This window comes from Podarcis muralis, chromosome 7 (genome assembly GCF_964188315.1).
Source record: "Podarcis muralis chromosome 7, rPodMur119.hap1.1, whole genome shotgun sequence".
NCBI classification, from domain to species: Eukaryota; Metazoa; Chordata; class Lepidosauria; order Squamata; family Lacertidae; genus Podarcis; species Podarcis muralis.
Window position 1 is genome coordinate 28,390,412 of NC_135661.1, and position 26,238 is coordinate 28,416,649.

A 26,238-nucleotide genomic window follows, 5' to 3' on the forward strand; every position below is an offset into this window, starting at 1 on the left:
GAAACTAAGGGATGGTGGCCTCAGTGTTGCCTAGCGGACTTCAGTGATTTCAGACCTGGCTCCTTCCTTGAACCTAGACATGCATCTGTCTGGTACTGGTGCTGTGACTGATCTTAGACCAGGCTGCAACTGTGGGTCCCAGGCCCACAAGTTGCTGTGGGACAGCCTGGGGCTCACCAGATGTTTTGAGATACCGCTCCCATCAGCCTTAGCCAGCATAGCTGTATGATGCTGGGGGTGACAGGAGCATGAACCTCCTGACTGAGGCTAATGGGAGTTGTGGTTCCAAACATCTAGCGGGCTCCAGGCTGCCTTGGGCCACCCCTCTCAGCAGCTGGAATTCTGTATCTGAGGGGGAGGGGTGTCTGGCACTAGCTATGTTTTTCCTTTTCCAACCAGATGTGTGTCTGGGGAGGGGGAGGACACACACACACACACACACACACACACACACACACACACTGTTCTGGGGATCAGTCTTGTTTGCTTTCCATGCTAAGGGATCCATTTCCTTTCCTTCACATCACAAAGGAGGCTTGAAATTACAGATAATAGCATCTCTTAACAGATGGAACCTGCTGTTTCTCTTTTAAATGTCAAAACTGATTAGGTGCTCTTATTCAATCACAGAGATGTGGAAAAACCATCTGACTTTACTGTTCCTCATCCATCCCCACCCCCCAGTGTGTGTTTTAACGATAGTCATGTGTTCTGGATTGGCTCTTTCCCTCTCTTCTCTCCCCCCCCCCCCACTCTAATGCTTAAAGTTGCAGAGTAGGCTGTTCCGTGCATGAATAAAACAGCAGATTCAGGCTGTTAACCTAAAAAAGGGAGGGAGTGCATGGGAGCACAAATCTACAACCCAAGTTTCAGTAATTCAAAAACACGCCTGACATTTGCAGCCCGTCAGGCAAATGCACAGAGGGTGGTGAGGCGTGGCAGAAGAACAGGTGCTGAAATGAGCAGGCCAGAGTATTCCAAGATGTAGGCAGGGTCTTTCTGTTTCTTGACTTTTGTGGTGGAAGGAAGTGGGCACCAGCCTACAAATTTGACTTAATAATATGATTTAATAAAATGCCTCCAGCCAGGATTGGTGTGATGCGCTCAAGGCTGAAATGTGCACCCGGCCTTGGGCTGCATTTAGCTTAGGTGTACTCTGAGTAAACCACTTGAAATTAATGGGCTGAGCAGGTCCAGCACTGAATGCAGCACGTCATGAACCTATTCTGAAAGGTTTTGCCACTGCATGCCTTTTTCCTCCAACGCTGTTCATTTTACAAAACACCCTCTTGTTGTCTCTTCCTGGGGTGGTAAAGAGCGACTGCTTGAGAGAAGTTCCTGCGCCCGAATGGATCCCCCTGTCAGCTACAGTCTCTCAGCGGGTTATATAACGTGGGTGTCTCTGGAGGAGCATGTTAGGTTGATTCCTGGGGTAACACGTCAGTGCTGTTGCAATGAGTCTTAAAATCAGGAATGGTGTGAAAACAGGAAGAGCCTCTGGGTTCAGGCCAAAGGGGGCTCATGTAGTCTAGCATCCTGTTCTCTCAGTGGCCAACCAGATGCCTGCCACAGGCATGACTTGAGCACAAGAGCCCACTCCCCTCCTGTGCTTTCCAGCAATGTATTCAGAAGCATTGCTGTTTCCAACTGGAGGGAGAGCATAGCCATCATGCTTAGTGACCATTGATAGCCTTATCCTCCACGAATGTATCCAGTCCTCTTTTCAAATCATCCAAACTGGTGGCCATCGCTGCCTCCTGTGGGAGTGAGTTCCATAGTTTAACTATGATTTGTATTCAGGTAGGTAGCCATGTTGGTCTGATGCAGTCGAAATATATATAAAAATATAAAAAAATTGTCCAGTAGCACCTTAAAGGTAAAGGGACCCCTGACCATTAGGTCCAGTCATGACCGACTCTGGGGTTGCGGCGCTCATCTCGCTTTATTGGCCGAGGGAGCCGGCGTACATCTTCTGGGTCATGTGGCCAGCAGGACTAAGCCACTTCTGGCGAACCAGAGCAGCGCACGGAAAAGCCGTTTACCTTCCCGCCGGAGCGGTACCTATTTATCTACTTGCACTTTTTGGTGTGCTTTCGAACTGCTAGGTTGGCAGGAGCAGGGACCGAGCAACGGGAGCTCACCCCGTCGCAGGGATTCGAACCACTGACCTTCTGATCGGCAAGTCCTTGGCTCTGTGGTTTAACCAACTAAGTTTGTTCTTGGTATAAGCTTTCGTGTGCATCTGAAGAAGTGTGTATGCACACGAAAGCTTATACCAAGAACAAACTTAGTTGGTCTCTAAGGTGCTACTGGACAATGTTTTTATTTTATGATTTGTATGGCGAAGTCGTTTCTTTTATCTGTCCTGAATCTTCCAATATTCAGCTTTGCTAGTGGTTGTCCATTCATGTTGTGAGATAAGGAGAAAAACTTCTTTCTATCCCCTTTCTCTATGCCATGCATACTTTTATAAGCTCTCCCCACTCCTTCTTCCCAGGGTCATCCAGGGAAATTGTCTGGCAGCAGAAGCAGACCTTCACACAAATCATAATTTAATTTGCAGAATTCACTGGCAGAAGGTGTCACGACTGTCCGTAACATAAGCAGCTCATGAAGTCACCCACACAAAGTTCAGGGTGCTAATTCTGGTGTATAAAGTCCTATACAGCTTGGGACCCAGGATACCTGAAAGATTGTCTCACCTCTTATATACCGAGTCGATCACTGTGCTCTGCATATGGGGGCCTCCTGCAGATGCCATCTTATCAGAAGCTCTGTTCTGGCTAGTGCCGGGATTCTAGCATTTAGTGTTGTTGTATGTACCCTTTGGAACTCCCCCCCCCCCCCCACTTGAATATTAGACAGGCACTGTTTCTGCACCTACCAAAAACCTTCCTCATTCAGCAAGCCTTTTAAGCTGAGATCTTTCCCACGCTGCATCTGTATCTGGATATCGTTTTTTATCACTTGTTCATTGTCCTGGGCTCCTTTGAGAGGAAGGGTGGAAAATACATTTAACAAATAAATAAAGCCCAAACTCAGACCTCCTTAGCCTTCATCAATTAGCCTTATGTGTCTTCAGAGTATGGAGCCTCCATGTTTAGAGGCAGTGTACCTCTGGGTTCTGGTTGCCAAGCAACAGCAGCGAGAACAGGATGTTGTTTTCAAGCCCCCCTTGCGAGCTTTGCAGAGGTATCTGATAGATTACTGTGGGAAGCAGAACGGCGGGCTAGATGGGTCTGCCCTAGTGGGCTATGAGTCATCCCTGTGTTTGAAAACCTCACTTGAGTGATTGCTTGACATCTATTTGCAAAGTCTAAGCCAGCTTTGGATAATCTGTAGGGCACTTAGACGAACAAATTAGAGCACAGAATGTATAGCTTTTGCTGGAAAATGGTACCTTTCTGTTAATTTGCCCCTCACCCCCACCCCGGCTGCCGCCATGGAATAAATGATGGTGCTGCAAACTAAAAGTTCACCGTTAATGCATTTTTGGCTTCATTTAATTAGTGAAAATGTGTTTATCCCACATTTCCGTTTTGCTTGTTTATGTTTTGTTTTTAAAGATCAAGATGACTTATGACACACTTAGTATGTGCATCTGAACAAAATAATAGAAGCAAATATTACAGAACAAGCGATTTGTCATGGCAGATACAGTAAATATAAAATCAGGAGGGTTGTGTGTTGGTCCCTAAGATGCTCCAAAAATCTACAGCCAAATGGGACCAAGCTAAATGGGAGAAAATTATGGCACACTTTCAGTAGATAGGGTTTTTGTAACAACAACAACAACAACAGCTGTTAGAATTTAATTACTTTTTAATAATTATCTTTTGTGTGTGTTTTTAGCTTTTTGCATTTTACCTGTGTTGTTTCAGTCCATGTGAGCCACCTTGAAACCTGGTCTGGGGGGGGGGGAGGCAGGCTCTTTCTCTCTCTCTCCTCTAAAGTTCTCCAGAATTCTTGATCAGGCAAATCAGCAGCAGAGAGAGGGTGGGTGGGGGGTATAAAATAGGCTGAATATTGTAGCCATCAGGTCAGCTTGTAGAGGCCTGGGTTCCCAGGGGGAGACTGCAGGCTGAATCATTCCCCCTGCTGTTCCTGTGTACCGTATCCCCAGTACACACATACAAAAGCAATGAATGTTTCTGTGTGTGTGTGTGTAAGGGACCATGGTTTACTGGTGCAACTGCAACAACCAAACCACAGTCAAGGCAGTTCTGTGGCCTCTCTGCTTAGAAGATGACAGGTAGGTCTTGTCAGCATGTTTGTGATGTGTTAAGCAGGATAGGACACTAACCCATGATCAGCGCTGGGCTGCTGCCACAGCTGAGCTGTGAATTGAACACAGATTCCCCCATATCATAGAACTGTAGAATTGGGACCCTAGGGTCATCTATCCCCTATCTCTGCAATGCAGGAATCACAGCTAAAGAACCCCTAGCACACAGCTATCCAAACTCTGCTTAAAAACCTTTAAATGTGCTTCCATGTGAAAGCCCTGCAGATATTTGAAGCGTGGTCAGGGGTCCCTTTACTTTTACCTATCGTATCACCTCTCAAAATGAGCTTTGTATCCACTGAACTTTAGCTAACTTCAGGGCCCGCATGCAGTTTGCAGATTATAATGCTACTTCTGACGTCTTGCTCCATCACCCTCATGTTAATTGCTTGGGACTGGCCCACGGATTTGACAGCACAATGGCATGAAACACCTTTGGCATCTCTGACAAGGGTCAGTTTTTGCAATCTTGCCTGGTTGTGCGGCTCCCAGTGATGCCCATGAAAAGATGCCCAGAGCTGCTTCTCAGGAATTTGCTGACTCGCTGCCAGCGCCTTCCTTGCCCCAGCACTGGACAAGATCTTTGTCTTTGGAAAAAAAGAAGTTATAAATAAACAAAAAGCTACCCAAGCTGGAGTTGCCCTCTTACAGCTTGTTTCATTTTATTTTATAGTGTTTATAGTGCCTGTAGCTTCTAAGTCAAGCTCTGTTCTACTGGTTTTTATCTAGTACAAATGATGACATCAAACTGGAAATTGAAAAACAAACCTGCTTTAATTGGTAAAAGTTCATCTTGTCATTAGGATCCAAACAACTTGCAGAACTTTTTTGGGGGGGGGCAGTTAAAAGTACAGCTTTTTTCCACCCTAGATAGCTGCAGACAATACTATTTAACAGCTTTGAGCTGCCAAACTCCACTTGGCACCCAGCACCGTTCCCTGCTTCCCCCAGCTGGTTTTTCATTGCTGGACCTCTTGCACGTACCTAAAGTGCTGCTGTGCATGGCACTAACATGAATTCCACTGTTATGATTTTACCCTTGGTAAAAGACTTGCTTTGAACAGACAAAGCCTGGTGTGGAGGAGAAGGCTCTAAATGGCTGCCAGCCACAATGGCTATTCTCTTCCTCCACAGTCAGAGGCGGCAATGCACCTGAATGCTGGTTGCTGGAAGCCAAAGAAGGGAAGAGGACTCTCTCATTCAGATGCTGCTTGTGAGTTTCCTAATCAGGCATCTGGTCGGCCACTGTGAAAACAGGATGCTGGACTAGATAGACCCCCTTTGGCCTGATCCAGCAGAGTCTTCCGATGTTCTTATAGGACCTAAACACTCAAGAAGCATGGAATTCCTCCTTGGGACCCTGCTATGGTAAAGGGGAGCTGCTTGACCTCCATGAACTCACATGTGGTGCCATAAGAGAGACTCCCTGAGCTCACCTTGTGTGATTCCCTGCATCAAAAGTGCTGCTTGGCATTCTGGCCCCTCACCTGCCCTTTCTGCCTTCTGTTGGAGAACCTGATCGATTTCATAAAATTTATATACTGCATGATTGTAGCAAATAAAAAGGTTTACAAAAAGAATAAAACAACTAGATTATTAGTAAAGGCAATAACATGTTTTTTAAAAAAATAAAAACTAGCAACAAACTAAAAAGACATCTGCATTCTAAATATCTGGGTGGGCTTGTCTAAATCAAAAAGCTTTTAGCAGGCACCCAAAAGAGTACAGTGAAACCACCTGCCTGGTGCCAATAGGCTAGGAGTTCCAAAGCGCAGGTGCTGCGATGCCAAAAGATTGATTTCTTACAAAAGCGGAACAGGTGATGCTCCTAACAATGCCAATTCTGCATATCAAAGCGGTCGAGTGAGCATATATAGGGTAAGACAGTCTGGCAGGTGTAGTCTGGTCCCATGTTACTCAGGGCTTAGTTTCCCAATGGTAACACCTTGAACTTGGCCCGGGAGCAAATCTGCAAACAGTGCAGATCTCTGAGCAGAGGTGCGGACAAGTCTTTACTTCCGTCAGGAATTGTGCCTCAGCATTCTGCGCGACCTGCAGCTTCTGGATCTGATGCAAGCGAAGCCCCACTGCAGTAACCCAGTCTTGAAGGTAACCCAGGCATGAACTACTGTGGGCCAAGCTTGATGAACTCCTCTGTGTCTTGCAGGCAGCGTGATCACAATTTCTGGGCGCATGACCTTCACGAGCAATAAGTCCATGGAAATCGAGGTCTTTGTGGATGCTGACCCCTTTGTGGACGAGTCTCAGGAGCGGTATCGGGCTGTCAGTGCATTCTTCACCTATGTGTCCCTAAGCAAGGAGGGGAGGCCGCTCCCTGTCCCACAGCTGGTGGTAAGTCTTACGAGTCCCCCCTCCCATCTTTTGGTCCTGCAGAACTTGGCTACGAGTCCTTCTCTCTCCCCGCCCCCCATTCTGGCACATGTTCCTAGATGACTTCAGAGATGTTAAGCATCCTGGGAGACTCTGCACTCCCGCTGTTGGTGAGAAGCATTTGAAAGCAAACACAGAACCCTCCTGCTTAGCCGTTTCCAGCTGCATTTCAATGTATTGTTTAAACAAAACACGCAGCATTGTGAACGCCCTCCAGGGTTGTGTTTTCCCTCTCTGCTTCCAGGGTGGAGAGGTCACATGGATTCAAGTTTCTCCTTTGTCAGAGATGATGTGTCTTACGCAGTTGAGCTCTTTATGCAATGTCCCTGGGGCTTTTTTGTGTTCCGTCCAGCAAAATCTTGTTCTCTTAATTCAGCATGGAAAAAAGAGAGAGAAGAAGCTGCTTAAATTAGGCTGAAGACACATTTTGTTTTGTTTTTTCAGAGAGCTGAAAGTGGTTTGAAAGAGAGATCTACTGCTCATGGTGTGTGTATGGGGGGGGGGGTTCATCTTGGTTTTGCCCTTGACCAAATGGGCTTGACAGGTTTTTGTGGGGGTTTTTGTTTTGTTTTTACAGCAACCTGCCAAACCTATTTGGCTAGAGAAAGCAGTTGAACAAAAAAGACGTGTGTGTGTGTGAGTGAATGAGACAGAGAGAGAGAGAGATGCCCCCCTCAAACGATTTTCACGTCTCTAGAATTATTTATCCAGTCCTTTACCATAACTGCATGTTGCTACCTAAGCAAGTGTAGCTTCCCAGACCTACTTCTGCCAACCTAACACAAATATGAGGGCCGAAGGGGCATTTCTAGGGAAGGAGGCGTGCATAATCTCTCCTGGGCCCATCCATTCTTCCCAATGGTTCCCACATCTCCACCTCTTGACTGCTTTCCCCTCCACTGAGTTTACATTTCTTTCCAGTCAGAGCCTGGCTTAGACAGGGAGGGGGTATTCTTAAAAAAGTGGTCTGGTGGAGCATTTGTGGGTGAGAATCAGCTGAGAAAGGGTTAAACACCCTACCCACTTCTCTGCTCTACCCATCATTTATCCCACTCATACACATGCCTCTTTGCTGCATGCCTCTTTGCTGAACTTAAAGGGCTGGCAACCCTGTATATTTTTCTCTGTCCACCCTTAGTGTCTCCGAAGAGTCCCCTTAAAACTTGATAAGAAAACACCTAACCGTTTCTACAGTATTTGTCCCATTACTGTCTCTTGAAATGTTTTTTAATTATAAGCATTAAGGTAGTATTGATGCAGAATTTGGAGCCATACGGCCTCCAGCTTCTATCGATGTTTGAACGTCACCTCTTCCTCCTCTCCAAAAAAGTCTTCCTGGCTTACTTTTCCTACCGACTATTGTCAGTCCTGCTTCCCTTTTATTGCCTATTTTTAGCTGTCTTCACTCAGCCGCTCAGAAACAGCTGAGTGAGAGAGTTGTTCCTCGATTAATATGTTATGCCTTGTTGATTTCCAACGGCACTCAACTCTCTCCCGGCCCCCCGGTGTTTCAAGCATTTAGTCGACTCGGCTTGGTTTTGCTATCGGAGTAGTGTTTATATAATTTGTTCTTAAACGAAACACACAGATACACCCCACTTAAATTTCTTGGTGCTATTAAATGGGGGGGGGGACATCCCCCCCAAATGTGCTTCACTTCTTTATTTCTAGAGCTTGTTATTGCCTTCATGGAATTTAAAGTCAGCTCAGCTCCACTTCATGTAACTTTCCATTCTTATAAGGCTTTTGGCAGGGCCAAGGCTTTGATTTATTTCTTGTGTATTTCATAGAACCATAGAATCGCACCGCTGGAAGGAACCATAGGGGTCATCTAGCCCAACCCCCAGCCATGCAGGAATCACAGCTAAAGTATCCCTGACACATGGCCATCCAACATCTGTTTAAAATCCTCCAATGATGGAGAGACCACCACCTTCCAAGGGAGTCCTTTCCACTGTCAAACAGCTCTTACCATCAGAGAGTTCTTCCTAATGTTTAGTCAGACTCTCTTGTAATTTGGATCCATTGATTTGGGTCCTGCCCTCTATAGCAGCAGAAAACAGGCCTGCTCCATCTTCCATGTGGCAGCCCTTTAAATATTTGAAGATGGCTATAATATCACCTCTCAGTCTCCTCTTCTCCAGGCTAAACATACCTAGCTCCCTCAACTGTTCCTCATCAGGCTTGCTTTCTAGACCCCTGATCATCTTGGTTGGCCTCTCTACACATCGTCCAGCTTGTCAATATCCCTCTGCAACTGTGGTGCTCAGAAGTGGACACAGGGCTCTAGGTGGGGTATGATCAGGGCAGAGTAGATTGGTGATGTAGCCTAAAATTTATATATTTATTTGCCACTCTTACACACCATGTTCCAAGCCACAGCTTACATCAACAAGAGGAATAACAGCAAAACAACATCTTAAAACGGCCACAACAATTGCATAGCAAGGCAGCTGAAAGTATGTTATCAGCCAGCTGGGAAAGCATTTATTCTTCATAGGAACCCCAATGGGAGCATTAACACCCCAACACATCTTGCTTCTTCCCCATTAGGGTTCTAGGGGAACCCCAAGTCACATCTTTAGGTCCATCCAGCACAGAGCAGGCCCCTCTCTTCTCTCTCCAGCTTCCAGCATCAGGCAAACTGAAACTCACAACTCCCTGGCTAGCATTGTGTTGTGTTTCCCTAAAGCCATTATTTATTTATTTAAACACTTTACATACTGCTTAAGTACAAACATCTCTGGGCGGCGTGCAAAAATTATAATACAGAAAAGGTTAAAAATCAGGTTAAAACTATAAAAGCAGACCTCAGTTAAAATGCCTGCTGGAATAAAGTCTTCAGTAAGTCCCGGAAGTTCAGGAGCGAAGGACTGACATGGCTAAGGCTTCAAGTTATATCCCTGACACCTGCAACAGAACAGCTGGGAAGGACTCTCTCTCTCTCTCTCTCTGGGGCCTTGGAGAGCTGCTGCCAGTCAGAGAGGACAAAGCTGGGGCTGGATGGATGCAATGGAGCCTGACTCGGAGGAAGGGGGCTTCACTGTATGTTAATGTTTTCCAGGGTTCTGTTCTGCCTCTGCTCTAAGCCGCTGTATTCCCTCGAGCCAGAATTAAATTTCTGGCAAACGGGTTCCCCACCCCACGCTGAGCAATGCGGAGATGCTAATCTTCTTGGATTGCAGTGTTCCGAGTTCCTTGAACTGATGTGTTTGTCTTTGAGGCTGGTCCGCTGTGCAGTTTCCAGGCAAAGGTCTCTCATCCCAGGCTCCCCGCTGCTGTGGCATCCAGGGGGCACATCGAGGGCTACTTCACATTGCCAAACCAAACTGGGCTCCACCTGCTTGCTGCTCAGTGCTTCTGCGAAGCAGAACTGCCTCAGGCTGTAGAGAATCATAGAATTTTAGAGCTGGAAGGGACCCCAAAGGTCATCTAGCCCAAACACCCCTAAGTACGGGGAGTTTCCTAAGACTATTTCCCATCACCACCACTTCTAACCAGAGGTTCAGCTGCACTGACATCTAGTTAATGAGAATCCAGATCTTCTATTGATCTGCTGTGCCCATATACTGCTGGTGGGCCTGTTTAAGGGCAGTGAGTCCTGAGAGGAAAATGAAATGTTGAGTCCTAGAATGTAGGTGTCCAAAGGATGACTTCATGGCCCGTGTAGCCAATTCCTTGTCCCTTGAGGCAGGGTTCCAAAGCTACCTTTGGCTAAGAGACTGAGCCCCCTGGTTCAACTCTTGCCTTGCCCCTGAGCTCCCTAGAACGCCATGCAAAAGCCCCTCTGGTGTGGATTTCTGCTCCCAGCTATTAGCAACTCAGATGCCTCTGGAAAGACCAGGAAGCAGGATATGAAGGCAACAGCTGTCTCTCCCGCCCTCCGCAGCATCGGATATTCTGTGGTCTCTGAACCCAACAGTCATTTATCGATCTCTCTCTCTAGATTTGTCTGATTCCCTTTAATATTTTAGACTGTTTTGATGTCTAAATTAGCAGCTGTCACCCCGTCTCATGAATAATATTGGCCTATCTTGCTAGGAAATTGTTAGGCAAACTGTGAGGTTATGAAATTTAGCACATCAGTTTCAGTATTAATATGAGTGCCTGTCTGCTGTCTCCACCCACATTCCGTCTCAAGACTGATACAGTGCAGGCTCCCTCCCTTGATCCAACATCAGCCCAGCCACCCAGCCCATTCCATTCTCTAGCCCAGGGGTAGGCAAAGTTGCACCCTCCAGATGTTGGAGCTGCCAGAATGGGGGTCTGGCCTGATCCACACTCACAAAGTTGGTTGGCCTGTTAAGAATTTGCTGGTCAGCGGTTCCACAGGCGTGGTTTGAAATCTAAGCTGAACAAACACATCTCTAAACTTGGGAGGGGGGAGGCAAAGTTGGACCTGCGACCTCATGGACCCACCCAACCAGCTCAGCTGCAGAGCCATGCTTCCAGCCCCTAATCCCAAGAGGCAATCTTGAAGGATTCAATGACAGCTTGAAATAGGGAGAGGACAGGCCCAGGTTTGCTAGCTGACTTTGGGTCAGCCCCACTCCTGTCCCCCAGGGTTGTTTGGCTTCAATAGGTATAATCTAAGCAGGAGGCAGTGGTGGTAAATAAAGGGAAGGATCCTCTTCCGAATTCCAGGGCTGAGCTTTGAGGCCTGGCTCTGATTAACCACCAATTGTGTTGGAGGAATGCTGGCTTGAGTTTACTTCTGCAGGGGATAGTTGGGTGTGTCGGAAATTTAGCTGCAGTCGCTTATGGGGGGTAGTTCCTGCCATTTTCCATCTTAAAATATGCTCTCTCTGGGTCAACTCCGGGTCTTCTGGGGGTGGGGAGAGGAACGGCCTCCAGGCAGTTGCAATGCAAGGGGCTGTGGTGACTTTTTTAGTTTGGTCTCCTTTGGGGGGGTGTGGAGAGACTTGGCAGGCATGGGGCAAAGCTGGCAGGAGTTCTTCAAGCTGTGTGGCCGTTCTGCATTTTAACTGGGTCATTTCAGCAGGGGGCAGAGGAGTGCTGCTGTTGAATTGTGCCCTATGAGGCTGGATTACCAGGAAATCCCAGGTTCAAATGTCCCTTGCTGGGTGACCACCCACCCACCCACCTGTAATACTCTGAAACTGGGCTTACTTTATGATGCTGGGAAGACATAATGCAGGCCAAGGTTCATATTAGACACAGTTGCATGGAACTTACTCCAACCTTTGTTGATGGAAAGCAGTCCCAAGAAGCTGCAAATTCCAGGAGGGGGCTGGTGGACCTTTTCCTGCCCCTCCAAGCTCTTATCGCAGCACCGCCCCAACCTTGCAGGTGCCTATAGCAGTGTTGTTTGTTGAGCCAGTTGTGAGCACAGTGACCATAGCACTATTAAATTAAATATCCATGTAAATGGCCAATTACCAAGACAATCCAGCACTGTCACGTTTGATTTCAAAGAAGTCCTCAGAATGAGGAGATTGGTAGAAAGGAGTCTGTAATGCAGATCAGGAAAGGTACCATAAGCACAAGAGGATGCCAGTGTGGTTAATGGGCAGAGTCAAAGGATCTATTAGAGGCAAGGAGGCTTCCTTCAAAAAGCAGAAGCCTTGTCCAAATGGAAGAGAACTTTGGCAAAAGAAGTGCAAGCAGACAGCAAGGGATGCTAAAAGGGGAACGGGGGGGGGGGGGCGCATGTTGTTAAAAGCATTAAGACCAACAACAGGAAGTTCTTGAAATACAGTGGTACCTCGGGTTACATACGCTTCAGGTTACAGACCCCGCTAACCCAGAAATAGTATCTCGGGTTAAGAACTTTGCTTCAGGATGAGAACAGAAATTGTGCTCCGGCGGCACGGCAGCAGCAGGAGGCCCTATTAGCTAAAATATTGCTTCAGGTTAAGAACAGTTTCAGGTTAAGAATGGACCTCCGGAATGAATTAAGTACTTAACCCGAGGTACCACTGTACAGTAGTAGCAGGAGATTGTCATCTGTGGAGGAGGTTGAACAGGAGGCTGGGCTGGATGGGCCACTGGGATGTCCCAGCAGGTTCTTCCTGAAGGAGCGTCTCCACCCCCATCATTCAGCCCGGACACTGAGATCCAGCGCCGAGGGCCTTCTGGCGGTTCCCTCATTGCGAGAAGTGAGGCTACAGGGAACCAGACAGAGGGCCTTCTCGGTAGTGGCGCCCGCCCTGTGGAACGCCCTCCCATTAGATGTCAAAGAGACAAATAATTACCTGATATTCAGAAGACATCTTAAGGCAGCCCTGTTCAGGGAAGTTTTTAATATGTAATGCTGTACTGTTTTTAACACTGATTGGGAGCCGCCCAGAGTGGCTGGGGAAACTCAGCCAGATGGGCGGGGTATAAATAATAAATTATTATTATTATTATTATTCTCATGTTCTTACATCAAGTAGGGAATTGCTCTTCGGGGAAAGGGGTTAAGCAGCACCAGCACCACCAGGGCTCTGCTCTGTATCACAGGCTTCCATGACAAAACTAGAAAGTGACACACACTTTCCATTAATGTGTGGCTTGACTCCAAGTTCAGCCTTCCGGAGCCTGGTGCTGCCATCCCACAGTTGTTTTTGGACTACGGATCCCATCAGCGCAAGCCATGCTGGCTGGGGTGGATGGCAGTTGCGGTCCAAAACACCGGAGGGAGGCATCAGCTAGGTTGGGGAAGACAGCTAAGATAACGGCACAGAGTTCAGCTGAAGATTCTGTAGTGCTGGCTGAATTAACTGTTAAGTGTTAGCATTCTAAAACGGTGTGGTCAAGTTCCCCAAAGTGAGTGATTCCTGCAGGTTTGCATGGTTTCCATAATGGGGAAATCCTCTGAGAGTCACAGTGTTCCTCACCACCAGGATGAGAGGCCTCTCAGGGTGAAAGGGGCAGAGGAGGAAGAGCAATTGAGGTGAAAGGTGGACAAGTTTGGGAAGGAGGCTTGGGAAAGCCCTGCGGTTGGATATTGCCGAGAGTCAGCATGGTGTAGTGGTTAGAGTGTCGGGCTAGGACCCAGGTGAGACCAGGGTTCAAATCTGCTGCTCGGCCGTGAAGCTCGCTGGGTGACCTTGGGCCAGTTGCCACCTCTCAGCCTACCTCGCAGGGTTGTCATGGGGATTAAATGAGCAGGGGGGAAACCACGTGGCACCACCTTGAGCTCCATGGAGGAAGAGGTGGGATATAAATGCAATAAATAAAATAAAAGCCCATCTGTTCCAGCTCTGGCTTTGCTGTGGTGGCCAACCAGGTGCCTCTTGGAAGCTCCTGAGTGAAATATGTATGTTTGGGGTGGGGGGCAAGGGACGTATCCAGCAATGCAGGGCCAAAGATCTTCCCTTCCAGCTGGAAGATAATGTTACACCACTTGGCAGCAGATAAACACAGAGGACTTGGTTGGAAGGGAGCAATTCATTAGCGCCACCACTCTTCCTGAGGGAATCGTCCTGCCAGGCTGGTGCATAATAACCACTGTGATCCAGAAACATCCCCCGGCTGCCTCTGACTAAACCACCAAGGAGCCTGCCAGCCACCTGGCGTGTGCCTTTTTACAAGTGATTAAGTACCTGGGTTCAGCCACAAGTCCTCTGTGTGTAAAACATGTCCCTGCAAATGGGATTGTCGCATCAGTTGGCAGGTGTGCCAGGAATGTCCTTGTCTCTGATGAAGAACGGAGGATTGGAAAACCAAGGGCTTGCCGAAGCCAAGGCCAGAGCTCGATCCTTTGTCCCTCTTTGCCCCCACCCCTTCAGTCGCCACAGATTCTGTGCAGGCTCAAATATTCTATTGGGGGAGAGTGCGCAAATCAAGCAGATTCTTGTTTTATTGATTTGGAGCACTTGGACCTCCACTCTTCAGCCAAAAAGGCTCCCGGATTGGCTTACATACAGTCAATTAAAACAAGTCAGACCCTGCCCACTCAGGCTTACAATTTTCAAAAAACACAAGGGAAAATGAACAGGGAGAGAAGCAGGAAGATCACACTCGGGGACAAATTCAGTTCTTTGTTTAATGACCAGCTGGCACAGAGCAGATCATAGACTTGTGGAGTTGGAAGGGACCCAAGGGATATTCGAGTCCAACTCCCTGCAATGCAGGAACCACAGCAAATATGATTGCAGATGAGCATTTTCCTTCTGCCTTGCGTCTACAGTGGTGGACGTGTTGCTGGTCCGCGAGGCAGTGTGATTCAGGGACTAGTGTGTGATGTTTAGGTATGTGAAGTGGGGTTTGTGGGAGGTATGGATGTTGTAGAATCTCATCAGAATGGGAAACTGTACCAGAAATTATGTGGATTCAAACAGGAACAGAGTTCAGGCAGGCAAATGTGATTGTGTACTCACTGTTGTCACTTTTTTGCCGCTCCCCCCTCCCCAAAATGACACAAACAATGTGGAATCACGTAGCAATATCACAAATAAAGGTAAAGGTACCCCTGCCCGTACGGGCCAGTCTTGCTAGACTCTAGGGTTGTGCGCTCATCTCACTCTATAGGCCGGGAGCCAGCGCTGTCCGCAGACTCTTCTGGGTCACGTGGCCAGCGTGACAAGCTGCATCTGGCAAGCCAGCGCAGCACACGGAACGTCGTTTACCTTCCCGCTGGTAAGCGGTCCCTATTTATCTACTTGCACCTGGGGGTGCTTTCGAACTGCTAGGTTGGCAGGCGCTGGGACCGAACGACGGGAGCGCACCCCGCCGCGGGGATTCGAACCGCCGACCATGCGATCGGCAAGTCCTAGGCACTGAGGTTTTACCCACATCGCCACTCGCGTCCCTTCCAATATCACAAATTAAGGTAAAGGTAAAGGTACCCCTGCCCGTACGGGCCAGTCTTGCCAGACTCTATCATAATATCACAAATTAATTGCATATAAATTTGGCCACACAGGACGCGGGTGGCGCTGTGGTGTAAACCACTGAGCCTTGGGCTTGCCGATTGGAAGGTCGGCGGTTCGAATCCCCGCAACGGGGTGAGCTCCCGTTGTTCGGTCCCAGCTCCTGCCAACCTAGCAGTTCGAAAGCACACAGTGCAAGCAGATAAACAGGTGCCGCTCCAGCGGGAAGGTAAACAGCGTTTCCGTGTGCTGCTCTGGTTCGCCAGAAGCTGCTTAGTCATGCTGGCCACATGACCTGGAAGCTGTCTGCGGGCAAACGCCAGCTCCCTCGGCCTGTAAAGCGAGATGAGCACCGCAACACCAGAGTTCGTGACTGGACTTAATTGTCAGGGGTCCCTTTACCTTTACCTTTTAAATTTGGCCACAGCAAACAAGCAAAAAAAAAGAAGTGTTTTTGTGGAACTCAAGCTGCATCATCATCATCATCATCATGAATTTATATGTATGATGCTTTTCCATGGTGGGACCGTTCTCAAAGCAGTTCACAACAACATGCAGAATAAAATCTAACAACATTTCAAGATAATGCATGAACAGTTGCAAAACAGAATACAATTTAAATGAAAAGTCATGCTAATATCAATATGGCAAGCAAACATTTGATGTTAATAAAACTGAAACAAAATAAAATACAATACATCCAAGTAGCAGCAAAAACGATGCTGCCGCCACCCCAGCAGAGGGTTCAGACAAGGCAGAGGCAATGGCTTGCCCCTGGTGGTAGCAAAACAGAAATGACACTCCTTTGCATCCCTCACTGGGTGTGAGTGACCCCCTCGCCCCCGCTATGGTGAACAGGGGTTTGTGATGGAAAAGAGCAGAGCCTAGAAACCCCAGGGAGCAACCCCAAGTGAGCAGCTCTGTTGAGACCCAGAAACAAGGGCTGGGAGGTGAAATTATCAGAGCCCTAGGAACATCAGGTACTGCCTTATACTGGTCTGTCTACCTAGCTCAGTATAGTCTAGACTGACTGGCAGCAATGGCTCTTTGGGGTTTCTCTTCCAGCCCTACCTGGTGCTGCTGGGGATTGAATCTGGGACTTCCTGTGCAAAGCAGATGCTTTACCACTGAGCCACCACCCCTTCCTTCTAGCATCTTTCTTTGCTGCTAAAACTACAAGGAGAACCAAAGAGGCACAAGGGAGCTGAAGGGAATGGGAGAGCTCCAAGGATCTGGAGGGCATCGCTTGCAAAGCACCCATCTGGAAATGTGCCCTTAACATTTTGAAATGTGGATCCCAGGGTACCCCTTGGTTTCCTGCAGCTGTGGATGAGAACTGACAGATGTTTCCTGTCTGTGCTGATATCTCTAGGGAAGATCCTCCCCTTAACCTAGCCAGCCAACGTAAGGGTGAGTGGTTGTAAGAATACAACGAGAACCGCTTTTGTCAAAGATTTAAAACACAGTGAAATAAGTGGCTGGGAAAACCCTGCCTGTCCCTCATGTGCTTTGGGTTCCAGGGCCAGCTTAATCCAGCCTCGACCATGCCCACACCTGTTCTGTCTTTGCTCGGCAGGTAGAAACAGAAGATGAAAAGCGGCGTTTTGAGGAGGGGAAAGGCCGCTACCTCCAGACCAAAGCCAAGCGCCAGGCACAGACCCAGCCGCTCACTCAGCAATGACCAATCTCAGCCGGAGCCCCTTCCGCGAGGAGAGAGCCACCATCAGCACATCCACTCAGAAATCTTCACTTTGGGCATTTCAATAGCAGAACCTGACCGGTAGCACATAGAGCCCACATGGCACCCCAGAGAAAGCCACCATTCTGTTATACCTGTACTTGTCGTAGCTAGTCCAACTGGCACATTAGGAGCCATGCTAGGCGGCCAGGGATGCCTTTGGAAAGGTGGGGTGGGGGGCTTCGGGACAAGGGATTGGGGGTGGTAATCCTGCTTGGGGAGTTATGGAGCTTCATCATTTTGAAGGCTGCTCCACCTAGGAGGGATACTGTATTTTAACAAGGTTGTGTTGGTTTTTTTGAGGGGATGGGGTGGGGTTTGCCTTGAAAAATCCTGGCCAGCCTCCCCTAGCCTAATGCCCTCCAGATGTCTTGGGCTTCCAAGACTGATGGGGCTTGTAGTCCAAAACATCTGGAGGACACCAGGATTGTTGGGCAGGCTACCCTTGTTACATGCAGACAAACAGAACACCTGGCTGGGGCAATACAAGGACTATGTCGTTGCACTTACAGGGGCTGCTCTCCTCACCCCCCAAAAAGGCACTAGCATTCTCTCGGAAGAATGATGAGGCCATTAGCACAGATTTTTTTTCCAGGGCCTTGTGTCTTTGTTATGCTCTTGTTTCACACCCTTCCCTTCCTCTCAGCAAACACCAAAAGCTGCTTCATGACAGTCACAAGCCTAAAAAACAACGCTGTTCTCTGTATTGTTATCTGGCAGTCTCTCTTCTGTTCCATTCCTCTTGACTATACATATGTATATGTATATGTATATGTATATGTATATGTATATGTATATGTATATGTATATGTATGCCTAATTTATTTAATGACTATTGTGAATAAAGACTCTATGCCTTTACTTCAGTGATGGGTTTCTGTTAAATTGCTTTGGGCAGGTAGATTATGCAGGTGACTCTCAACTTACATTCCGGGGATAGCGTGCAAAACCAAAATTCTGTATAGTCAAAACACACGCGGCGCAATGGTGAATGGGCTTGCCAAAGTTTTTTTTTTCCTGTGTGCCCACCCCCTTTTAATTTTCTTCTTCTTAAATTTACCAGGCGCGTACAAGTTAAATGTGTGCAAATTGTGAGTTACCTGTAGACGTTTGCACAGCTGATGGGACATCTAGCAGGCTTGGACTCCATAGAAACACAGAAATCTGCCTTATGCTGAATCAGACCATCAGTCCATCTTGCTCAGTCTTGTCTGCACTGACTGCCAGCAGCTCCTGCAGGCAAGAGTCTTTTCCCATAGCAGTATATAAATATTCAATCAATCAATCAATCAATCAATCAATCAAACAGATACCATGTAAGTAAGCGCGGAAAGGGAAGACCTGCCACCATTTTGAGTGTGGAATGAGCCCACTTGGCCAGTGGCAACTGGTTCCAGGGAAGCTTGGAAGTGGGAGAAAAGGAAAGGAAGTTACAGGCCGTCATAGAAGTTTCACATCTTATAAGAGCAGTACAGTCAGTGGAAGTGTCCCTTGACCAAGCTAGGAACAAAGTACCTGGAGAGAAAAAGGAAAACTATGGTTGCTATGCTTCTTTCTGTGGTTAAACAGGCTGCTGTTTCCTTGGAGTTACAGGAAATGTGAGTTTTAACAACTGTTATAAGAGAAAACTGCTCCTTTATCCCTTATGAGGTATCCAAGAGCCTGTATAGAGTCCTTATGTAGGTTCTCTATCGGTAGGAGAAAATAGCAGAGGCCAACCAGAGAATATTGAGAAGCAAAGCAGCTGCTAAGCAAGATCTTCATTAAACTGTTGCAACAGGGTCCCCCACTCCCCCCACGCAGGAAGGGAGGAGAGGAACCCCGAACAATGGTGTGCAAGCTCTTATATAGTCTTTTGAAATTGCCTATAGTTCCTGAATCTCTTACATATATTGATAGTTTGCTCAGCTTAACAGATACTTGCCAGGCTGTATTTGCAAAGGGAGGTGTAAGCCCCTACAGTCCAAAGACAACTGGAAAGCTTTTCCCATTTCCTTCCTCCTTGCAGAGAAATATTTGAGGTCCATTTGGGAGAGTCAAAATGGCTTCAGGATTGCTCTCCTGTACTGTTTCAGACACTATACTTATGCACGTGTGTTTGCCATGAACATTTATTCTCTCTCTATATAAGACCTTAGAATTCCTATAACACAACTGAAATCTGTTTGAGTTGGTGGATGCCTAGGAAATAAACACCAGCCAAGACTGTAATTGGGAAGGGCTCCATCCTCAGGGGAGGCTGTTTGCCGAGTGTCTGCAAGAGGTGCCATTCTGTCCTTGCTTCCACTTTGAATTTGAAAACAAACACCACACCCCTTGGCCCTTGGATGTTTGCACTGCCTCAAAACCAGCAGCCAGGTTCTGAAGTTCCTAGACAATCCTCCTCCTCCCTGGCTCTGTGTTGCTTATGTTTCCTCTGTGCTGATGGAGAGGTACTCTGAACATGTTCAGAAGGCCTTTTATTTCCCTAGGCTGTGCAGGCAAGCCTGCTCTGGTTCCTAGATCCTAGCAGCATATTTGTTCGTATCTATAATGTACGCCGTTTACCATTTTGTGAGGAGTTCTCTCTCTCCCTCCCCCACCCACAAATCAGCGTGGGAGAAGACGGTCCCAGCCCCACTGCTCAGAGCTGGAATTGTCATCAGGGAGCTTGCAATTAAGCAGAGTATAAATAGCCCCAACTCGAGTGGGCAGCGGTGTGGCTTTAGTCATGGAGAGGAGTGACATTTCTAAGTGAAATAGCTGTTTAGCGCTCCCTTTCCCCCTCTCTCCCCCACCCCCAATTCCCAGTCGCATGAGTCATGACAAAACCCAGGCAGATAACAGGTGGGAGAAAGGAACCCTCACCCCTCAGTGTTGAGCCTCTGCTGTGTCTCTGTCGTGCAGTGTTTAACTGTTACAGGATTCTTTCCTAAGGGCAGCACCCGGCCCTACATCCGTCCATCCTAAAAGAAGCTAAGCTTTGGACTTCTTCCTTAAAATGCAACCTCTATTCCTCAGCTTTGTATGGCCAGATCAAGCCTCTGTGTGAATGCCCAATGGCTAAGATGTGGGTTTTGAAAGTGGAAGCAAAGGCAGAACAGTACCTCTTGCAGAGACACAGCAGGCAACATCCCCTGAGGGTGGATGAGTCCTTCAGGGTCAGAGGAGAATGTGTGTGACAAACAGACAGACAGAGACACAAACAAAGTCATTGGGAAGTGTTGTTTTGCAGTGATGGGGAGGTCCTCTTCCCAATTACCTCTTCTCCCTGTAGAATCTGGAGGTCTGTTCCAATCTGGTTTTAGTTTATTGTTTATTTTATGCTTTGAATTATTTAAAGAGTCATTTTAACGGGGTGGTTTTTTTTTACTGATAATTGTGTTGTTTTATTCTCTTTGCAAACTGCATTGAGGTTTCTTTGTTTACCATCAAGCAGTTGTATAAATTTTGTGAAATAATTTCTAAAATACCAGTGGATGGGAGGAGGGGTGAGCAGGTGAATCTCACAAACTGAGGACAGCTCCTTCCTGATCTACAGGAATCCACAGTATCTTTTAGAGCAGGTGACCAGGGATGATGGGGATGTAGTTCAGCAACAAATGTAAGTTTGAGATTAGTCATCCCTGGGACCAGCTTTTCTAAGGTAATTCATCATCGTCATCATGAGAGCCAGTGTAGTATATAATGGTGAGAATGTCAGACTAGGACCTGGGAGAGACCAGGGCTCAAATCCCCACTGGGCCATGAAGCTCGTTGGATAACCTTGGGCCAGTCGCTGCCTCTCAGCCTAACCCACCTCATAGGGCTGTTGTAGGGATTAAATGAGGGGGAGATCCATGTCAGCCATCTTCAGCTGCTTGGAGGAAAAGGTGGGAAATAAATGCAATAAATAATCATTTCTTGGGATGCCACCTTTTCTTGGTAAACAACGTTCCAATGCTGTTCACAGCCTTCTTCTTTTTATGTTTAAAGTTTGGGGATGGATAATGCTGCATGCCTCCACTTCAATAAGATAAGAAGAGTCTTGCTGGATCAGGCCAATGGCCCATCTAGTCCAGCATCCTGTTCTCACAGAGCCAACCAGATGCCTATGGGAACCGCACAAACAGGATCCAAGCACAGAAGCACTCTCCTCTCCTGTGGTTTCTAGCAGCTGGTATTCAGAAGCATTACAGCCTCCAACAGTGGAGTGCATGACCATCATGGCTAGCAGTCATCAGTAGCTCTCTCTCTGGCGTGAATTTGTCTAATCCTGTTTTAAAGCTATCCAGTTTTGTGGCCGTCCCTGCATCCTGTGGGAGTGAGTTCCATTGTCCGACCCTTAAACTATGTGAAGGGCTTCCTTTTATCTGTCCTGAATCTCCCAACCCTCATTTTCATTGGATGCTCATGAGTTCTAGAGTTAGGGAAAGGAGAAAAGCTTCTCTTTATCTGCTTTTTCCATGCCATGAATCATTCTATAAACTTCCATCATGTTGCCTCTTACTCGCTTTTTTGTCCTAAAAAAGAAGTACCACCAAATTCTGTAACCTTTCCTCATACAGGAGTTGCTCTGTTACCCTGGTTATTTTGGTTTATTATCATCATCATCAACATCATTATTATTATTAATTTAGGAAAAAGGAAGTGTGTCTTTGGTACCTGGAATATGGTGTTGAGGTGACTTGAGCAGGGGTCCCACATGGGATTTTGAAGCCACACGTCTGCTGCGTCAGCCAAAAATATTTCGGCAGGAAGCTCATCTGGGCTGGGCCCCTTTCCTCCTTTTTCTGTCTTTTTCCTTGAGAGTGCCTGTCCCAGGCAGATGGCCTCACGGCCAGCTTCTTCAAGAGCGCAGCCTCTGCCCTGCGCCTCCCTCGGCCGAACGCCAGCCTAGCAACACGGCCGCATGTCTCCAGCAGCTCAGCGAGGCTCAGCGCTGGCTTTTCACTTCCAATTAAACATCAAGATGCATTTTGAAGGATGAGTCAGGGCTGCCCTTCAGGAAAAGGGGGAAGTTTCTGTAACATGAAAGAAATGCGTCTCAGGCTTATGGGCAAAAGCAGGGCTGACAGGGCAAAACATTCCCCCTTCCCCTGCCAAAAGAGAGGATGCCTCCCTTGTGTAACTTTTGAGATGGTGAGGCGTAACACTCTCTGGACCAGAACACCTCGTCTGAATTAAGCAGGTAGGTCCAAGGATGGCTACTCATTCCCGAAATCCGTTTTCCGGCCTTGATTCTGGCCAGAATCTGACCTCCTCCTAGCTATGCATCCATATGTGGTCAGCAAACTGCAAGCGACCACGTGGGAAGCAAGTGGAAAGCCAAATCTTACACCCCTCCTTTGCAAGGGGCAGGGCTCCTGCATCTCTCAGTTTTGCTTCCTTGAAGAACCACAGCTCAGCACTAAGCATCTACCTAATGGCTTCCTGGTAGGGCCAGGAGAGACTCCCTGCCTGAAACCCTGGAGAGCAGCTTCCAGTGAGTGTAGGCAGTACTAAGCTAGACGGGCCAATGGGTCTGACTTGGTAAAAGGCACTTTCCTATGTGTTGGCAGCTGATGTGCACTGCAGAGTGCCTTTCTGGGAATTCTGCTCAGAGAGCCTCCAGCTTCTGACTAGACTTGGTGAAGTGTTCAGGTGGGAAGAGTGACTTCCTCTAAGGTCCACTTGGCCATCTCTTGAGTTTGATGCTGGTGGGAGAGGCTGATGGACTGCCGGAAGTTGGTTCAGTCTTGGAGGGGTTCTTTGGCACAATTAGGAAGTCAGGGAGTGAATGTTTTGCAAGCCCAACCGCCTGGCCAGCCTTTGAGATTTTCCCTGAGGCTCCTGTTCGCATCTGAGATGGAGCCTTTTTTGGTGGCTTCTCCCATCTCCTTGCCCTCTCTCCACATTGAGGTGTACCCTGCCACACACTTTGTAGTGTGATGTGAACAAAGTGCTCCCCTTTCAGACAGTGTCTAATAATACTTAATGGCTTTCTTTGGGAGAAGCTTTTGAAAAAGGTGAGTTTGGGGGTTCTGGTAGTGCTGTTCCATTTCAGCTGTTTTGACTGGCTTGGATTTGTACAAGGCTTATGTCGCCAACATTGAGTTTTGCGCTTATGGAGGCAGTGAGCCAGCAGGGGTGGGCAATACCCACCCAAGAGGCATTCTTAGCAGCTCAGATGTCTTCAGAGTAGGCTTCCTCCAGGGGTGAGGGCTGCAGTGGGTCTGGAATCGCACCCCCCCACCAACCCTCTTCCCAACCACACTGCCTTCTCAAGACACGAGCTAAGGGGGCGTCACAAAGGATAGGGGTTTTTCCTTATTTTACATCCAGTTCTGCTGGCCAGCGGTCTCGATGAAGCCTCACTGCTGTGGCCGGGGAAAGCACTCTGCATATGCTCAGAGGCACACTAGCTCGCCCACGCACCTCGCACGCAAACAAGGAGGCCCGAGCAGTGCAAAGCGATACACTCTGCGTATGCTCAGAGGCGCTCACGTACTTCGCCTGCTCCTGAGACCCGAGTTCATCTGAGCACTGCAAAGTGGGGACGTGCGCCTCCTCCTCGCCCGTGGGATGATTCATGGGGGCTGCAGAGTGAACCTCCTGCGCCTCCCGGTGCGCCATCGCCATCTTCGGCCAGGACTACCGGTGGGAGGGGGGGGCGGGAAAACAGACCGGCTCGGAAGTGCGCCCCCTCCCAGGCTAAAAGAGAGAACGGAGAGGGGAGGGGAAAGGAGCCATCCCTGGGGTGGAGACACAAACGCATCCCCCCTCCCCGCGTGTCCAAAGCGCCTCGTCCAGAAGGCCCCCTCTCCACCCCCAGCAACGCCTCCCCCGGGCCCGATCCTGGACGAGCGCGGAGCGGAGGGGCGGCGAGAGGAGTCTAAGCATGCGCTTGCACGCCCCACCCCCGCCCAGCCCGGGCAGGCGGCGAAGGCGGCGGCGGCGGCGAAGAGCGCGAGCGGCAGGCGGCGGCAGAAGGAGCGGCAGCAGCGAAGCGCCCGCTTGCAGCCTGGAGCTCTCGCAGGTAAGCTGCCCCGCGTGGACGCTGGCGCGCCAAGATGCTAGGGGGATATGGATTCCGGTGGAGGGGGGGTTCCTTCAAACCCCCCACCTCGTGGTGTAGGGACGACACCCCCTTCCTCCCTGCGGGGACACTCCCTTCCCCCTCGCCTTCCCCGGGGCGCGCAAGGCAGCGCGCTCTTTGGGGGCCGCGGAGGGTGGGGTCTCTCTCCTTTGCAGCCGAAGACGGTGGGGGGAGCGACCTCCTTTTGAGCCCAGCCATCTAAGCTGCAAGGAATGCGACTCCCCCCTCCCTTTCCCCCTCCTCTCCCAAACCACCGCAAGTTTCTTTCTTCTCCGTCTAGATTTTACAAGGGGTGGGGTGGCGAGGATGAGCAGGCGCGCAAAGGACTCCTCGGCTTTACCACTAGTTCTCAAGACGAAGCCTTTCTCTTTTGGTTCACCCGTGGAAGGCTGGGCTAGATGGGCCTTTGCACGATCCAGCTGCTTCAGGGCTGGTCTTTAGGGTCTTCCCTTCATCCCTCCTCCCACTCAGTGAACCAGGCCTGCCACAGAGTCCATGCTCCTCTCACCTGCAGTACTCAATGTAAGAGGATGATGGTGGCTTTTGTTTGTTTGCAAACGGGTCGATTTGGGCTGATTTCTGGCATTGGTCCTGATTCTGTAATCCTATTGCATTTTGTTGTAACTCGTCCGCCTTTGGCTGAGGCTGCAAAATTGGCATCATCTGCCCCATTTCCCTCCAGCTTTCTCCCAACCAGCCAGTTCCTCAGCTGACACTGGCTTAGGAAAGGAAGGGTAAAGTAAAGCCAGTGAGGGGGCAACTGTGGGGGAGGGAGGGACACTTAATTGCCCTGATCCTTTGTTAAGACATTTTGCAAAGATGTCTCTGTTAGCATTGCGAGGAATTTCTGGAATTTGCTGGGGGCACCTGCTGTCAATGTCTGAAAAGTCGCTGAAGCAGCCATAAACTCTTGTAGTTGCTCCTCCAAGAAAATGTTTTGTGTTCACCCAGCGAATGAGGGCTGTGTCATTTGATTGGTGAATCAGCTAGTTTAATTAAGAGGGTCCCCAAACTGTGATCCCATATCTGAGAAGCAGCAAGCGCTTGTTCTTAGGACCTGGTTGTCCATTCAGAAGATGAGTGGGAAGGGCCAGTATTGACAGAGGGAAGAGGCGGCACTTGAGAGGAGTGGAGAGGATTAGCAGCAAAGTCAATGGGAGGCTAGAATTAAGACGTTTAATCTTGATTCAATTAATAATCATACAGCATCTAGTGCAGCTCATTACAATTGCTACAACAGGCATAAAAACCATTAAGGCCCTCAGCAATTTTCAAGTGGACTGTCGAGTGGGGGGAGTTTGGGAACCACTTGTCTAATAGATTGCAAGGTTCTGATTAACTTAAAAAAAAAAAGCACCAGGTGCTCATGCGTAACTGCGTAATTCAAGTACTTAGAGACTTTAGATGGTAGAGGCCACCTTAGCAATGCAAGAGGAACCCCCCAGCTTGGTCAGGCCAGAAGCCCATCTAGTCTAGCATCCTGTTCTCACAGTAGCCAACCAAATGCCCCACTGGGAAGTCCACAAACTGGACATGAGTGCAACACTTGCTCTCCCTGCTTACAATACCCAGCCTCTGCTATTCAGAGATGTAGTGCCTCCTGGATAACTCAGTTGGTTAGAGTGTGGTGTTGATAACACCAAGATTGCAGGTTCGATCCCCATATGGGACGGCTGCATCTTCCTGCATTGCAGGGGGTTGGATTTGATGATCCCACTCGTACCATCCTGTGACAGCAGAGGCAAGCATAGCCATTGCAGCCAATAGCCTCCTCCTCTATTTATTTGTCGGGTCCTCTTCTAAAGCCATCCAAGTTGGTGGCTATCTCTACACCTTGTCAGAGTGGATTTCTTAAGAGCATAAGACAAACCTTGATGATGGCTCAGACCAGCGGCCCGTCTTATCCAACCAGGGTACCAAATTATATTATTATTATAACCAGAAGCCTTGCAGTCAAGACCTGAGCTCA

The 26,238-nt window shown here is 48.5% G+C and overlaps 2 protein-coding genes and 1 long non-coding RNA gene across 7 annotated transcripts in view; 2 read left to right on the plus strand and 1 right to left on the minus strand.

Moving 5' to 3' along the window:
• ACOT7 (acyl-CoA thioesterase 7) overlaps window positions 1-18,099 on the plus strand; it is a 65,452-nt gene extending 47,353 nt beyond the window's left edge. For 3 of the 4 annotated variants that reach the window (XM_028740476.2, XM_028740477.2, XM_028740478.2), the window contains 2 exons: window positions 6,453-6,637; window positions 17,072-18,099. In XM_028740476.2, coding sequence (XP_028596309.1) covers window positions 6,453-6,637; window positions 17,072-17,176 — 290 coding nt within the window. In that variant the 3' untranslated portion in view covers window positions 17,177-18,099. The remainder of the gene's footprint in view (window positions 1-6,452; window positions 6,638-17,071) is intronic. The other variant, XM_077931451.1, reaches the window with a different exon arrangement.
• LOC114602352 (uncharacterized) lies at window positions 9,554-23,817 on the minus strand. Of its 2 annotated transcripts, XR_013393599.1 has the most exons (4): window positions 23,682-23,817; window positions 21,857-22,215; window positions 18,334-18,480; window positions 9,554-10,059 (listed from the first exon to the last, which is right to left on the minus strand). It is a non-coding gene; the product is annotated as an uncharacterized LOC114602352 (long non-coding RNA). The 2 variants fall into 2 exon arrangements; XR_003707895.2 differs by lacking the exon at window positions 9,554-10,059 and having other exon boundaries at window positions 18,236-18,480.
• Window positions 23,818-24,071: 254 nt separating this feature from the next.
• The window catches only part of GPR153 (G protein-coupled receptor 153), a 34,691-nt gene continuing 32,524 nt past the window's right edge, over window positions 24,072-26,238 (plus strand). Inside the window, exon 1 of the mRNA XM_028740474.2 lies at window positions 24,072-24,209. The gene's annotated coding sequence lies outside the window, so the exon portion shown is untranslated. The remainder of the gene's footprint in view (window positions 24,210-26,238) is intronic.